Source organism: Nyctereutes procyonoides, unplaced genomic scaffold (genome assembly GCF_905146905.1).
Source record: "Nyctereutes procyonoides isolate TBG_1078 unplaced genomic scaffold, NYPRO_anot_genome, whole genome shotgun sequence".
Taxonomy (NCBI): Eukaryota; Metazoa; Chordata; class Mammalia; order Carnivora; family Canidae; genus Nyctereutes; species Nyctereutes procyonoides.
Genome location: NW_026575144.1, coordinates 5081331 through 5098233, shown reverse-complemented (window position 1 = coordinate 5098233; position 16903 = coordinate 5081331). Strand labels below are relative to the sequence as shown.

At 37.9% G+C, this 16903-nt stretch overlaps 1 protein-coding gene across 2 annotated transcripts in view; it reads left to right on the top strand.

The window, feature by feature from the left end:
* Positions 1–16903, top strand: part of ARID5B (AT-rich interaction domain 5B) — a 178613-nt gene that overhangs the window by 26645 nt on the left and 135065 nt on the right. For both annotated transcript variants that reach the window (XM_055308720.1, XM_055308719.1), the window contains exon 3: positions 4168–4393. In XM_055308720.1, the coding sequence (XP_055164695.1) occupies positions 4168–4393 (226 nt within the window). The remainder of the gene's footprint in view (positions 1–4167; positions 4394–16903) is intronic.

Here is a 16903-nt window from a genome sequence, read left to right as displayed (position 1 = left end):
AAGTTAACTTAAAAAATAAAAATAGTAATATAAACCTATTATATAAGTGCCACATTTTTATGAAAATTAACCATATTTTGAAAAACAAAGAATTAGTAAAAACAGTGGCACTGTTTTACATTTTTATAAGCTCTTTAGTGTCTAGCTTGAGAGAGGCAGCTGGATTCTCGTATCTGCTTCTGCATTTACTCTCCTGCCTTGCCATATGTCATATAGTCTCTGGAAAACCCCACTCTACACTTGAAAGAAAATAAGACTGAAAGAAGCAAATAATGTCTTAGTATTATTATGATCTTTGTTTTGCTTGTACGGACCACCTGAAATAGTCTTGGGGATTCCCCAGGGTTCCTGGACTACGCTTTGAGAACCACTGACATAATACACTGTCCCAAATTTCAGTCATTTTCATCGCATCTTCTCTTTTATTTTATTTTATTTTTTTGCCATACTCACATGTCCTGTGTTTACTTAATGGTTTTGTTGAAATCAACCTATTTTTTTTTAACTTACATTTATTTAAAGAGGAAACTTTCTAAATCTCCTATAAATGGAAAACCAGTACCACTTTCCCATAAATGGAAAGTAACCACAAAAATAAATAAGCAATGAGTAACTTATAAAAAAAAAAAAAAAGTTTACCCCTGAACCATCTAAACTCATCTCTGCATGGCACACTTTGGAAAACACCAGTGCAGAGGACTTATGACAATGAAAATGTGGCTGACTCCAACATCCCACTGCATTTATGTAAGCCCATTTAAATCCTCGCAATTACCTTAAGAGGTAGAGTATTATTGTCCTTTTTTTTTCAGTACATTAAAAAAAAACAACAACAACATAGAAGCACAAGGAGGTTAAATAAGTTTCCTGGTGTTCCCAGTGAATAAATTGCAGGCCTAGGAGCGGACCCAGGCAGAGACTCTGGAGTCCAGGATGAATGCTATGTTGGCAGATAGGGGACCTGAAGTCTTGTCCAAGTTCTATGGGAAGTTGGTAGGAGGCTATGTCACTGAACCTCACCATCTTTGTCAATAAAATGAAAGAGGTGGACTACATCAGGGTGCGCAAGTTTAACTGCTGGCCAGCTGCCCAGGGGCCAGGCAGGTAAGGGAAAAGTGGACTGGCTGTAAGACAGTAGAGAGTGATGGGGTCACCAGTAAACTAGAGATCTCACATCTTCTCTAAAGAAAGCACCCACTTTCAGCTGTTTGTTGTTTTTGTTTTGGCAGCTCTTTTTCATTTTATTTATTTATTTTTTTACCGTTTTGTTTTTATTTTATTTTATGGAAAGATGGAAGTCCAGAGACCTAATGGGAAGTTGCCCACTTTTTTGAACACGTGGGGAGGCCAACAATACACAAACAGGCTCATTTGTGACTTCACGCCTAGATACTCTCCTCTCTGACAGAGAGGATTCCATGATGGAATAAGCTGTTTTTATACAGTGGTACACGCAAAATCCAAATGACAGAAACAAGCCACTTCAAACAATGGCGACAGGGGATCTGGACTTCGGTAGCGTCTCGACGCAGCCTCCATAAATATTGATTGGGAGCTGGGTTAATTGAAAAGCCAAGGTACATTATGAGAATAACAAAGTGTATTCCTTTGTGTTCCTTTTGTGTTGTATTAGGGTAAATCAGCAATATTTATCCAGTGCTAATTCTTGGTTTGCAGAGAGCTAATGTAATCATGAGATGAGCTTATTGAAATTCTTTTCTTAGACATAGAGGCTTGCCCGAGAACGGCGAGTATTAGGAACTTTAGTCAATGCTTGCCCAGAATAGTAAATACGAACATGTGATTTATGCCATTGTGTGTACAAAGCAATGTTTCCTGAGACATTTTCTATATATATGTTAGCTGTTTTGTTTTTTTGGGTTGGTTTGTTGCTTCCCCCTCCTCCGCTTATCAGATTTCCTTCTAAATCCTGGCATTTGACAATGTTGCAGGGCCAGTTTCTCTGTGAATCCACAGTAAAACATACTGGTGGTTGCACAATTAATCCAAACTTGGGTTTATGGCTTATGCGTGTTTATGTGAATTCCTGCATTTGTTTTTATATATGTGTGTATATTCATGAAGTCTGTTCCTGAGAAAGAGAAAAGGAGGAAGGACAAAATCTATAGACTGAATCTTGAAAGATAGGTTTATTCATCAGTGACATCATAAGGATTGTATTTTCTCTTGGTTAATAAACTATTTGTTTGGCGGGCGCTGTAAGCCAGCCAGAGCTAGTCATGCCATTTCTTGGAAAAGATCTGAAGCAACTGGTAATTGAAATGATAATCATTTGATCATAGTTAGAGCTATTTGAAAATAACACTCATCTCCAAACTGGCCTCTTCTGAGGAACCATATTTGGTAACATTGTTGCCAAATTCCATCTTTGCTAATATTGAGACTTATATACATGATAATTATTTTCCAGTATATTCTAAACTTGACTTCTCGTGTGCCCTGTCCAGAAGCTGTTCCCATATGCTTTGAAACCATACCCAGCCTGAATTTTCATTCTGACATTTAATAATCACCATGTAATAGCTATAAAATGCGTGACAACGACAGATCTTTTATTTCAAGAGGATGGTGTAGTGAATCTGAGTGAAATCATCCGTTGAAATGGTACTTTGTAATGTGCTCCATTGTTTATAAAGTACTGATTTTTTTTTTTTCTTGAGCAGAGGATAAAAACAGTTTCCACTTTGGGTCCCATTCAGTGGAAGTCCATATTTAATCATGATAAGAGAAAGGACTCCATTACGAAAGTTTTACTTTTCATTTTTGATAGAGTATTTATTTTGCTGCTGCCTGACAAACTTTGTTCTCAGAAGCAGCTTGGAACTGGATGAGGAAAAGTGAAATTTTAGATCCTACCTTAAAACATTTTTAAAAACTAAATCCAGGGTTTCTTATTGTGTGAAGCTTATCTTAATAAACCCTTTTTTGTTTGCTTTGGAGTTGCATATGCAGTACGTGTGTGTGTGTGTGTGTGTGTGTGTGTGTGTGTGTAGGTGGGGGAGGAGAAGGAGGAAAGAGTCATGTTTAACAGCAAAATTAGCCAAAATCACTTGTGAATTCCTTTTGTTTAATAGCTTAGAGACATCTTCCTGTTGTTGTTTGTCAAAAATATTTCTAAGATTTTGTAAGCTTAGGGGTTTTCACAGCTAAGCTTTCTTCAGAAATGTGAAGTAAAAGAAATGAAAGAAGTCAGTTCAAGTTGAAATGTCAAATGCTTCAAATAATTTAACTTAAAACCCAGTGAGATGATCTTCTTAAGCCTTTTCCAAAGAATCTTCAGTAAGAGAGGCCCTCCTTCACTCCATGGATGGATATCTATTAAATATCTTGCTGGATTAATTCTGAATCAGAGAAGTTGGTTGTTTCCTGGAAGCAATTAGAGATGCTTAAAATTCAAATTTATGATCCATACGAGAAACTTAAGTTTCAACTACTTTTCTTAGATTCAAAGGCTTTCTCTTTGCTCACCCTCTCTCCTCTTACCCATATGTATTAAAAGAAAAAAATCAGTTCATTTCTCAGCTTACAAAGTTTTTAAGAAACATGAGAATGTGTAAGTTTCTTTCAGTGGGAAGCACATAACATTTATGAAGTATTTCTTTTGGGATTACATCACAGTTTTATTTAATTTTTAGGACAAAAGTTAAATTCAATATTTGTGTATAAGCCAAGGGAAAATGTACCATAAACATAGGAATTTGGGGGTGAGTCAGAGTTCCAAGAATCCCAGATTACTTAGACCATTTATATAGAGACAGGCTAACCATTAGTCACCTAGTTCTCACTTTTTACTTTTGCAATTAACTGCACCTAAAAATTAGCTTTCACCGGAGTGAGTGGTCAGACAGGCAGAGTGGGCCTTGGCAACTGGCATTAAAAATGGCTATCAGAATCACTACCCAAATTGGGGAACACTTTCTAATCATATTACAAGTAGATCTTCTAAATTATTTTTCAACTAGGCAGCTAGCAGTGAAAAACCACTGAAGTGAATTATTGAAGATTCTCTTGTCACCAAAAAGCACATTGTCTTCATGCATAAGGTTGAACCACTCAAATAGTATCTCAGAGGAGCTTTGTTGAACATTTCTCATTTGCCCTACAACCACAAATAATGTTTTGTTCTTCCCTGACCACTTCTTGCAGGATGAAGTCATTGCTGTTTCTGAAAAGGTAATCGTGAAGCTTGAAGACCTGGTCAAGTGGGTACACTCTGATTTCTCCAAGTGGAGATGTGGCCTCCAGGCTGGGGCCGTGAAGACCACGGCCTTGGGGAGGAATGGACAGAAGGAAGCTTTGCTGAAGTATAGGCAGTCAACACTCAACAGTGGACTCAACTTCAAAGACGTTCTCAAGGAAAAGGCTGACCTTGGTAAATATAATTTATACTTCCAAATCTCATGTGTGGGTGTAGACAGTAGTAACCTACTTTTTTTTTTTTTCTCCTGGTTGTAGGCCTTTCTGGAAACCCTGTCATATATATAATTTTATATAGACATAAAATTTCTTTGACCTCAGAGGGTCTTGGGAATATGTATGGACGGATTGTTGGGGTATGTAAGGGATGGATGCTGGCTGCCGGATTGCAGGGCCTTCTCCTGGTGGGGCCCTGAGCCAGCAACCAGGTGATACAACACGTGGCCTTAGGCAGCTTCCATTTGGTGTCAAGGCAGAAGACTTAATTAGGGCACCTGAGATTGAATTAATGAAGAGTTTAAATATTTGTTCTGAGGAGATAGTATGACATCTGTTAACACCATGTCAGGATTTCATGTGTTTTGTTTACCAAGGCTGGGTGGAAAGCAGAGCGAGGAAGAGAGATGAGTTACTTAGTGTGGAGCAATGTCAAATTGTTTCGCCTTCTAGTCTCAGTCTCCCCATCTGGAAAAGATGGGGATTTTACTGTGTCACTGAAATTTAAGATATAAAGGGTTTAGTTTACCACAGTGATGACTGGCGTATACAAGGGGCTTCCTGATGAATTCTTTTGCTTTTTCTTAACACGTTCTTCTCCAGAGGCTTTCTGTGGCCATTTCTTTTATCCTCTCCCTTCTATTTGTATCTCCCTGTGGTGCTCACTGACTTACTCTCCTAGCGTTGCTTAACACCAAAGTTGTTGACCTCTGAGTTAGACTAGTTATTTCCTCTTTAGGCAAAGAGGAACTTCACTTTTAACATATTAAGGCATCTTTTTCTTTCATTCTAACACAATGCTGATTTTCATAGCCCTATTTCATGCCTTAATGTGACAACTTCCTGTTTTCTTTAGCCTAGGATTTAACTATTACAACAAACCCAGACTCTTTACTTAATTGGCATAAAGAGACTGCATAACAGCAGTAACTGTCTTTCCTGTGATTCTGATTTGTGATGAGCTGTACTGTGCATTGGGAATCATATTAATATTTTCTTGCAATTTGAGTCAACGACTAACAGTTTCCTGTCATCTTTTGGTAAATGTCGGGCGGTAATATTTTGGACATGGCAGCCTGACTTTTGAAGAAAATTATTAATCTGGTGTTTTATTTTAAAGCCCCCAAATTGTTTTTTTTTTTTTTTTTTACTAAATTTCCTATATATGCTGTTATACTCCCCAATTTCATGAACACACAATGACTAGTCTCTTGATGTGTGATAATGCTGGATAATACATGTGTTGTATTACTTTTCTAATGTTTGCTCTAAGTTGTATTGCTATTGTCTTATGTTTTCCCTAACATTTAAACGTTTCTTTTGTTTGTTTGATTTTTTTTTTTTTTTTTTTTTTTTTTAGTTATGGAATATACTGTTACTAATAAAAAACTAAACAGGAAACCCACGGGGGACAAAAGGATGTGTAGATGGTTAAGCTTGATGTCACACATATAAACAAGAGTATTTATAGCAGACTTGTTTTCTGTTTAAAATTGATAGTTTATTAATGAATCTGAAAAGAAACTCAATCTCTTAATTCTGGCAAAAGATTTAGAGGGTTTGATCTTACTGAATTCTAAAAAAAAAGTCCATGATGTACTTTTTAATAATTAATTTCAGAAGAAATTGATTTATAGTGAATATTCAAAGTACTTAGTGGTTTTTAAACCTAGTGTTTGATAGACTCACTAGGGGAATTTTAAAAATAATACTGATTGCTAAGTCCAGCTTCCCCAGATTGTTCATCCAGTAGGATTAAAGCAAGGCCAAGGAATGTGGCCTGATAAAAAGACTTCCTAGGTGATTCTGAATTTTTTTTCAGTCTCATTTGGGAAACAGCAATACAATTAGTGCTGAGAAAGGGAAAATAATCAACAGGAGATTTGATGGGGAGGCTCTCCTCTGGTGAACAAGAAACACCATGTTACTTTTTCCTTCTTTTTTTTTAATGTAAAATACCCCTTTAAGGATAGAATTTGGGGCCTTGAAATTCTACTCAGTTGGTATGAACTGTGGGGAATTTGAGACAAATAGCTTTTGTAATTGGAATGCACACTGTGTTGTAATAATGTGGAAAGAGAAACAAAAACTTTCCTTAATGTAATGAGTTTCCATTATCTGCTTGATCTAAGGTTCACAAGTCTACATTGTTAGGATGTATATATTGGGGAGACAGGGGGTGTCACTTGCTGTACACATTCCTGTCCTAGCAACTTTCTCTTCAACCTCTTCCTTTTTGTCTGCAACATCAAAATATTTGTTGTCTGCACTTTTCTTTCTACACAGTGGTTTTCTTATCTCTCTCTCTCCGGGCCACACTGAAACCACTTCCAATACCACATTGTTAATGGAAGTTCACACACTTATTAGGTTTTTCCTTCTGTAGAACACTTCCAACTCCTCATTGTTCTTACCAAAGAAAGAAGATGAACTCTGAGATTATTTAAGACCCCCCTCTTTTTTTTTCTGGTGGAAGTAAGCAAAGAATGGAAAGATCTCACCTTTCTTGTGGCTAAAATAAAACTCCGATACGTTATGTTTTTAACCGAAGGATTTCATCACGTTAAAACATCAATAGCGACAAAATAATTAAGTTGACTCTTAGAGAAGGGATTTTACCATCTAAAAGCTAATTAAAGAACTCTTCTTGCTCAATGTTTAGGTGGAATAAGTTCCCTTTAATCCCAGTTTGTGTCACTTCCTGTCTCTCTCTGAAGAGTAAAAAAACAAGAATGTTCTCACAAATGTGTGTCTGCCAGCAAATTAATACTCCACAAAGAGAAACTCTGCCCCAAATGGCAGCTTCCAATAACTGCTCTGATTCGAAGCACAGCTCTTTTTTTTTTTTTTTTATTCTCTTCCCCTTCAAGGACAATATTTGTGGATATCATGTTTGCTTTTTACAAATCTCTGCAGTTTTCGTTTAAGATTCAAAATGACTGGTGACTAAAATGACACATCTAGATAGTGGGAAAACCAATAATCTTCAAAAACACTCCTGAGATGTGTTAGCATGCCTTCGTCCCTTTCCCTCCTCTTTGTCCTTTTCAAAGAAAGAAAGTTCAGTATGAAACCAATTCAAATTGTGACTTTACTCAGTAAGATGTTTTACCTTCTCCACAGACAGTTTCATACTGAAGTTTATAGGAAAAGGATAAAAAGAGAGAGAAAGAGCTATGTTAAAATACAAGGGTTAAGGAATGTATAATTCATAAGCATAATGAACACAGGAACCTGTTTTTCCAGAAGAATCGGGTTGATTAAATCATTCACTACACAAGCTTCTAGTTATTTATTTTTGTCTTTAGAATTACAGTAGTTAGCTTTTGTAATAAAGTGGACTTGATACCCATATTTGGTATGGCAGTTGGACGTCGTCAAATGAAGAATTATTTCATTTTACAAAATTTTTAGCAACGAAGGAATATAAACACTATCAGTTAAACATAGGAAACTTGCATTTTTTTATTCCTTGGGCTATAGTTTGAAAAAAATCAAATTATTTTATATAACACTGCTTCTTACAGAGTTCCTTTAAGTGAAGTATGAAAGCTGCAGTGTAAGCTTTATTGGCCTATAAATATGTCATTATAGTTGGACTACATTTATATGCTTTGGATTGTTGTTTAAGCCAAGAAAATATGTCTCTACAGGTTGACTTTTTATTGAAACCCTTTGAGGCATACAACAGAATGTATTTTAGGCCAAGGTTATTAAAACAGCATTTTCATTTTTTTGCAGCAGACTCATTGTCAATTATGCTGCCACAAACTGTCTGTGGATGGGCAGTTATGAATGGTTTCATCTTCAAATGTGTCTCTAGAAAAAAGAAAGAAAAGATAGAGCGTCTGAGCTGAAACTGAGAAAAGAGACCAAAGGATGTGGGTGTGGGTACAGCTGAATTTAATGATGGGGGTTCCCTTGGTTCAATTTCTGTTTCTAAAGGCCCATCAAATTGAGAAAGTGTGGCTTCCCCTGTCCCTTCTGTTGCCCGGATTTTGTTATACTTTGGGGAATAGACAACATGGTGGTGTTGAAAGAACAGTAAGGAGAAGGTCAGGAGAATCTTGGCTCTTCCTGTTCTGGAGATCTGTCACTTCCTCGAAGAGTCACGGTATGCTTATACCTTTAGCTGTAATTGTGTAAAGTAGCTGTAATAGTATGTACCCTGCGCTATCTCACTGGGTTTTTGAGAAGATCGACTGAGGAATAATTAGTGTCAATGGAATCATTTGTGATACTGAAGTCCTAGTATTATGACTGTGTTATTATCAGAAGGAGGATTTATATGAGAGGGAGCTATGCAGTATGATATTAGTTTATTTGTTCATTTTGAGCTTCCCTAATCACACGGTCTAGTGTTGAGGGTATGGTATACCCTTATTATTATGTGCCTCAAAAGAAGGCCGATACTATTATTAAAATCCTTCTGATCTTTGCATACACACACACACACACACACACAACACTCACACTGTAAAATGATATTTTATATGTACCCTATTACATATTTATGTTTCCTTACATATAGATATGTATATTTTTATGTTGTATAACTTTTTTCCTCTCAAAAATTTTGTCAAAATAAGCTGGCTCATAAGTGGCCAGTAATGTCAATGACTTCTCAAGTATTTTTAGTTAGAAATTGACTATAGTCTTTGCTTGGAAATTCTGGAGGCCTTGTATTTCAAATGGTTATTTCGGATCACTTTGGAGTTTGATATGTCAAGCTGCTTCCTGGGGTGTGGATATGGGTAGGATTCTCACTCTGTGGACGAAAACTGCTTAAAGGGCTCCAATAGGAAGTATGCTAAGGTGCTGATAGTTTATCAGGGAGGGTTTTTCACTTGGTACATCAAGTGAACTTACTAGGATTGAAGACATGCTTCTTATTAGGACAGTCCTTTCCTTTCTTCCTTCTTTCTTCCTTCCCAGATATAAACTTTCTATGTATATGAAACAGTCTTGTGAGCTTATTTGGTATTTATATTTAACTTCTGTTGCCATGTTAGCTGTACTGTTTTCCTTAAGGTAGAAATTTCCAGAGTTTCTTAGATGATATGTTGTTGAATTATTCTGTTCATGAATATCACAAGGAATCCCTATAGAAGGGCCTCTTCACTAAAACCAATCTGGCCTTTATAGAATCGTTGAGTTCAACATAGAAATCAATTACATATGGAGCTTATCAAAAATTTGTAAGGGTACTTTCTAAAGGATTTTCTCACAAGGCCCTATGACAGTATTGTTGTGTGAGCCACAGATTCTTTTAAAAAGTTCATCGTGGCACCATTAACACCGGAGAAGCCTGCTATCCAGGGACCAACATGGCTGTGTCTTCAGGAGGTTGCTTGTGCCACTGTAAATTGACAGCCCAAAGGACCTCTGACAGGAGTATGTTCATATTTCCAAGAGTCTGTGTCCAAGACATCTAAAGCTTTCGAATAACTTTTCTAAGGATCTGGGAACAGATCAGGAAGGTTATTTATTTTCATTTTAAAGTCAGAATTCAGCTTGCCCATGTAATCAAACAGTTGAACATTGTCCTGAAATAATGGTAGAATGTGTGTGTAAGAACTGTCTTGAAAAAATGACAATCGTGTATTTTGTCTGCACTCAGCCATCTTGGCTGTTCCTGCTGGAAAGGAAGTCTGCAAAATCTAAGTATGTGTGAGCCAGTCGGCAGCTGGTCATGGATATTGCTGTCTGGATACTCGTATTGCCATCACTCATGATGGCTCATTCCAAGTTAAGATCCTCTCGTTTGGAATTTCTGTTGATTGTGGATCTTCTAGTGTTTTCTAGAGTAATGAATGCTTTTTAGAATTCTAGATTCCTATTTTCATTTGATCATGGGCTGAAGATGGATAGTCAACAGAAGAGAAGTTTGTAGAATTTAGGAGTTTATTCTTTTAGAATGGAGATGTCAGGGCAGAAGTAGGAAGAAAAAAAGTGAAATTGGAAGTTTTGGTGTTATTTTTGGTATTCAGGTTACCAGTATTCACCTCTTGGCTACAGTGTGTGCACAAGGTAGGAAACTCATGCTATTTTCCAAGCTCTTCAGAGAGTTGTGAAGCTGGACGTTGGTCCAGTTGATGTTTCTCATCCCCTTTCATTGAACTAGTCCTTAGTGCTATTTCTGTTTGCCTAAACAATCCCCATTTTTTCGATTCTTTCCCGGGATGTGGTTCTAAAAATCCCTCACCATCCTGGTTACTCATCTTAGGATCTACTTTGGGTGTTCTTTTATACCTGCTTACCCATTTATGTTTTATGAGCTCATCTGTGCTGAGAAACCTAGACCCAAATGAGGAACAGCTTCCAGTGGAAGAGGGACTGTGATATACATCCATCCGGCTTGGCAGCCTCCAGGTAGATCATGACACTGACTAAAGTATGGCACTCTTCTTCTCTACAGCTGTATGGCCTGGACTTCTAATTCTCAGAGCACAAAGGGGAAAACATGTTAATTCAGCGACTACTGAATTTTAGTTACTTGGTTTTTTGTTTTTGTTTTTAAACAGTAGCATTAAATGTAGACTATTATCTAATGAAAATTATTGTCCATTAAGATGGTGGGAGTCTCTGTGGCTCAATCCCAGTGCTGTGTTCTTTTGGCTTCTGCAGTTCTGTAGTTGTGCACTCTTGCATTTAAGGCGACACTTGCCTCAGCTGGTTTTTGCTTTATTAAAGGTCCACAGTTGAATACCAGCTTGGTGTCCAGCTTCTTTAACCTGCTCCGATCAAATAAGAGAAAGACTATTCCCTAAGTTATCATATGTGTTAGTTTAATGCATTAGCATCCTCCTGGACTCTTAACTATTCTGGTTTTGTTTTCATTTTCTGTTTTTCTGGTATTTTGTCTTTAGTCGGGTATTCTGTGGCCATTTCTATGATAAAAGGACCACCATGGAGAAAGCAATCAACCTTTTTAATTTTGTTTTAGCTTCATTAATGAGAAATGCTAATTTCACAATCTGATGGGAAGATAACCAAAGATGAAAGAAATTCAGCTGTGGTCTGAGTCCTTTGCTCTCTCTGTCTCTCTGTCTCTCTACACACACACACACACACACACACACACACACACACACATAAATATATATACACCACCTTTAGTTCTTGGTTACATACCTGGTCTACTGGAAAGAGTCTTTTGGCAGCCTGAGCTTCTTGCAAGCTCATAAATTTCTGGTATCATAGATAGATTGATGAACTTGGACCAATAATTCTATTTGCATTTGGTGATAGGAGTGCAACATTGACTCTGTACCTCAAATGTGCTTTAAAAATAAGGTTTGATTCAACAGCTCCCCTTCCAGTTGGAGATGCATAATGCTTTTCTCCTATTATTGTGACTCTAAAATGTTTTTGTTTGCTTTCCACCTCTCATCCCTTGAGCCACTGCATGGTTACTGATTGTGGGCCATTATTACAGCTGTTATCACAATGGTATCACCTTGGAACACAAAGGACATACATCGTACATGTGAATTGATGTGACTTTTCCAGAGGGTTTTGTGAGCAGATATTTGATTTGGGCATTTAGGCTTAATTCTCTTTAGTGTTGACGCTGATTCTTCCAAACAGCTCGTTTATCTTTTAGAGTACTTCAAATGTGAGGTTTTATTGCAAAACATTAATTTTCCTAAATGTCAAAGATTCACTCCCCTTGTCTCCTCCAGCATTATGTGTGCAAGTCTGTAGTTTGTACAGGTCACTGCAGAGAAAAGCCGAGTTTTGGACTTTTACCCCATTTTAATAAATGTATTTATTTAGGACAGACTGAAGTAATGGTAGGTTTTCAAAGCCTTTCTGAAGTGCTTCATGCACAGTAGGGGCTGAGCAAATAGTCCTGCCATTTCAGGGTTTCCTGATTGCCTCGCCCCGTGAGTACTCCTCTGTTAGTGTGCTGGGATGAAGTGGCACTGCTTCATTCTTCCCCGAAATCCCAGAGCCATGCCTTGCCTCAAACTTTCCTCATTTGGACCTCTCCACTTGCTTTCTAAATTTTTAATAATTTCTAACATTTTTATCCCGTGGACCCTTTTAAAATATTGCCTTTCAGGCTGTAGCCCCCCCCCCCGTCCCCATCCCCCCCCCCCCACCTCGCTTTCTTGGATAACCTCATGCCTACCGGATAAAGTACGAATGTTGTAGGCAAGCATCCAGTGAACTGTTTACCCCGGCCTCTATTTCTTTTCTTTTTTATGAAATAACTTTCATTGTTGTGGTTTTTTATTACCAATGCTATCCATGTCCATATTACAAAATGTAGGCATTGCAAACAAAAAGCAGAAAAATGGAAGTTGCTTCTTTCCCTCCCATTCAGAAGTAAGTGCTTTTAGCGCTTTGATATATCTATGTGCCAATGTATCTAATATGTGGATAGACAGGAATTCATATGCATAAACTCTTTCCCCATAAAAATGAAATCTAATGTTTGCCTCCCCCTTTGAAATCTGTACAGATGTTTTTTGTATGGCAGTGCCTCATGTCCTAAAATGCTCTACACTGTTTCTTTGCACCTGCCTAATGTTTCAATATAGAGGTATTTCTATTGTTGGACATTTGGGCTGCTTCTGTTTTCCTAAAACTCTATGAAGTTCTGGGAGCTCTGCACATTTCCAAGACTATTTCCTTATATATCTGTAAAGGTGGAATTGCCAGCTCAGAGTGGACACGGAATGTTAAGACCGCCTATCTCTCTACCTTATCTCCTACCCGTTATGTACACCTTCTTTAGTCTAACTCGTCTGACTGCTTGGTCTTCTTTCTCGTTAACAACATGGACCTACCCTCTTGCTCCTCAATCTCTGCAGTGCATTTTGAGTGGCTCATGCCTTCACTCATTCTTGAAATGCCCCTTCCAGGACTCTTTTCCTGTAGAAATGCTGTTCTCTTTAAGACCAAGTTAAGCACCTGAAGCCCTCGTGAGCCATGCAGCTCATAGGATTTTCCCTATGAGGGAAAGCTCCCTTTTGGAGCTCTTAATCACATAGAGTGTCTCTGCCATCTACTGAGCACCTTACTCTGTAACTAGCAATATAATTCAGTATCTTTTTCTTCTGTGTTTGTCTTATCTTCCCCGTAACGGTCTTAGGTCTATCATGTAGGCACTCTAACTTCAAAGTTACACCTACTAGGTTGAGTAAACATGTCACTTTTATGGTCAACCTCTGAAAACCTCTGGAGTTCTCTGCTCTGAACCAAACTAGAATCCCTCCGTACTTTCAGTGGTTGACTTGACTTCTTGTCCAGCACTTCCTAGGATGATACACTCTAGTGGAGGGGCTGTCTCATCAGTACCTGGTAGGAGAAGCAACCTGCTTGGGGCGGGGGGATGCCATTTTTAACTATTTTGGCTTAATTTGTAGTCAGCCATCTATAGACTTATTCTGAGAAACTCATTAAGAGGGATTTTGAACATGCTCGAAGCTAGCCTTCCAGCCTGAGGATTTTTGGTGGTGTTGTAGGGGTTTGTTGTGTGTAGACATTTTACGTATTAATACTGGCACTTATTAATTCGTCCCTTCCTCAAGGGAATCTTTTACATGTTTCAGGATTATAGCAGTTACAAAAATGTGCAGGGAAATAAACAAATCCAGACTGGACTTGCTCTGCTTTATCTTTTTTATTATCAGCTTGTTCGTAATCTGTCTTTTTTTTAGGTGACAGGTTATTAAGGAGATGGTTTTAGCATGACATCTAATGTTTCGTATTCTAGGCAATTGCACTGTTTTAATCCTCGTCTCCCTTAAAATGGTTACTTGCTAATCATGATGGAGGATATTCTCCACCTTCCAACTACCCATTCTACTTCTTTGGTTCACAAAGAAGGTATTCTATTAGGCCCTACAAAAACAATGCTTCATGCGTGGCCTATTCACTCAATAAGAAATAAAACATTGTTTTCATAGCAGTGCTGATAATAAGGCAGATTTCAAAGCATGATGAAACGTATACTTTTCTAGCAGAGAAAAACCTATAGTTACCTGGCTAATTACCCATCACGTGACACTTGTGTGTAAATATAGGCTTCTCACATTTGTAGCTTCTGTACAGGTCTTTCTTCTTTTTCTTTTTTTTTTTTTAAATTGAGAACACTTAGTTGACATTGTTTTGTATTAATATTTTCAATCAAAGATTTAGAATGAGCAAACAGAAGCTGCCACTTTAGGGTGTCTTCTTTTTGACCCTAAACCTTTGGTACACTAAAGGTGCACTAAACCTTTGCAGACTGGACTTTAAAATAAGACAGGCCTGGATTCAAATTTTTGCTCCGTAAGCTCTATGACCTTAAAAAATCATAATTCTGCTTTGATTGCTTATCTTCGAACCAGAGTTAACAATACCTGTCTCACGGGACTGGGGATGATTAAATTCAGTCACGTGTGAGGAATCATCAAGCACACAGTGGGAGCATTTAGTCAAGAACATTTTTTTTTTCCTTTTCTTTTTTCCTTTAAGTAAACCCAGGGCAGCCCGGGTAGCTCAGCGGTTTAGTGCCGCCTTCAGCCCGGGGCGGTATCCTGGAGACCCAGGATTGAGTCCCACGTTGGGTTCCCTGCGTGGAGCCTGCTTCTCCCTCTGCCTGTGTCTCTGCTTCTCTCTCTGTCTCTCATGAATAAATAAAAATCTTAAAAAAAAAAAGAAAAGTAAACCCTACAAAATGCTGTTTTCTCCCCCAGAAAGTCAGTTAGACAATTGCAACATAAAAATATACCAAGATAATAGATAATCATAGTACCTGACTTCATTGAAGTTCATTCATAAACATTGGAGTAGCTATTCTAAGGCACAGAAGTTAATTCAGGGTTAAATAAGTCATGATCTCAGTTTTCTAGGGGTCCAGAAAACCTTAAGGGTTATTCTGAAGTGCTTTTAATGTGATATTTTAAAATTTAATTCTTTCGGGATCCCTGGGTGGCGCAGCGGTTTAGCGCCTGCCTTTGGCCCAGGGCGCGATCCTGGAGACCCGGGATCGAATCCCACGTTGGGCTCCCGGTGCATGAAGCCTGCTTCTCCCTCTGCCTGTGTCTCTGCCTCTCTCTCTCTCTCTCTCTCTCTCTCTGTGACTATCATAAATAAATAAAAATTTAAAAAATTTTTAAAATTTAATTCTTTCTGTCAGAATTTACCTAAGTGTGTATTGTCCTGAAAACACAAAAGTAAAGGCAAATGGCCTGCCTCTGATAACCCTTAGATCATAATTAACAGCTGATCCTTCGTTGGTTAGAAAATTTGATGCCAGGAATTCAAATGTACGTTGGGATATCACAAGTGAAACACATGAAATACTGGCCTCATCTGGTGCTTCTCTGGCTGTGAACTGGCTGTTCTTATGGTATATTAGGTGTATATAGGTAGGCGTATGGTGTTTGTGTGTTTGTGGAATGGTTCAACCTGGAAATCTGTTTGTCCTTGAGGTGCCTAATTATTCTAAAAGAAACCAAACCACATTGTGAAGTGGTTTTGTGTGTTTTCTCTTGGAGGTCATGAGCAAGAATTTTCAATATACATCATGACAGCCTGCATTATGCTAAGGTATCAAACATCTCCAAAATCTCAGTGGCTTAACACAACAGAGGCTTACTTTTTTGTTTATACACAGTTCATCATGGCATACAGGACTCTACAAGACAAATTTTCCCTCTGTGATGGCTCTGCCTTGGTGGTTCATGCTTATAGGAAGGGGAACAGGGAGGTAAAGAGCTGAGTACTAGAGTTCAAATGTTTACACTCAGTAGTAACATGAAGTAACACACATCACTTCTACTCACATCTCACTTCTTGTTCAGATTAATTCCATGGTCATGGCTTACTTCATGGAGGTTAGGATATATAAACCTACAGAATTCTTGGAAGAAAAGGAAAATTGATGTTGGATATACATTTATAATATCTCACACGTGCCCTTGGGATATTGATCAGTTTCATAGAATAATAAAATCTCAGGGTTGATAATTTAGTTACAAGTTTCTAGTTATGACATCTTTCCTGCACTTACTACATCTTAAATGTCTTCTGCTGAAATCTTGATTAGTTGACCTTTTACTGTTTTCAATGATTGTGAACTCATTATCTTATAAGGCAGTTCTAGCCCATCTTTGATCCATCCCTGTGTTAGAAATGATGATTTATTGATGACTTAAGTTTGAAATGTATGGTTTATAGTACAAACTACTATATTAATGGTATAGTCTTGTTACTAATGCTTGTAACAGCCATGTGAAACCAAATTTTCCTTTTCCTTGATGGTGTTTCAGATATTTGAAAAGAGCTGTCCCCAGCTTCACACTTTCATTCCCTAGGTCAAACACCGACAGCCTCAATCGCACATCCCACATGAAGCATGGCTTCTAATTCTTTCCCCTTACTGGTAGTCCTCATCTAAAGGAATCTCAGCTGTCCCTGCCACTCTGAGTGTAACTATATTTGTCTCTACTTAAAGAAAAGATGGAACTGT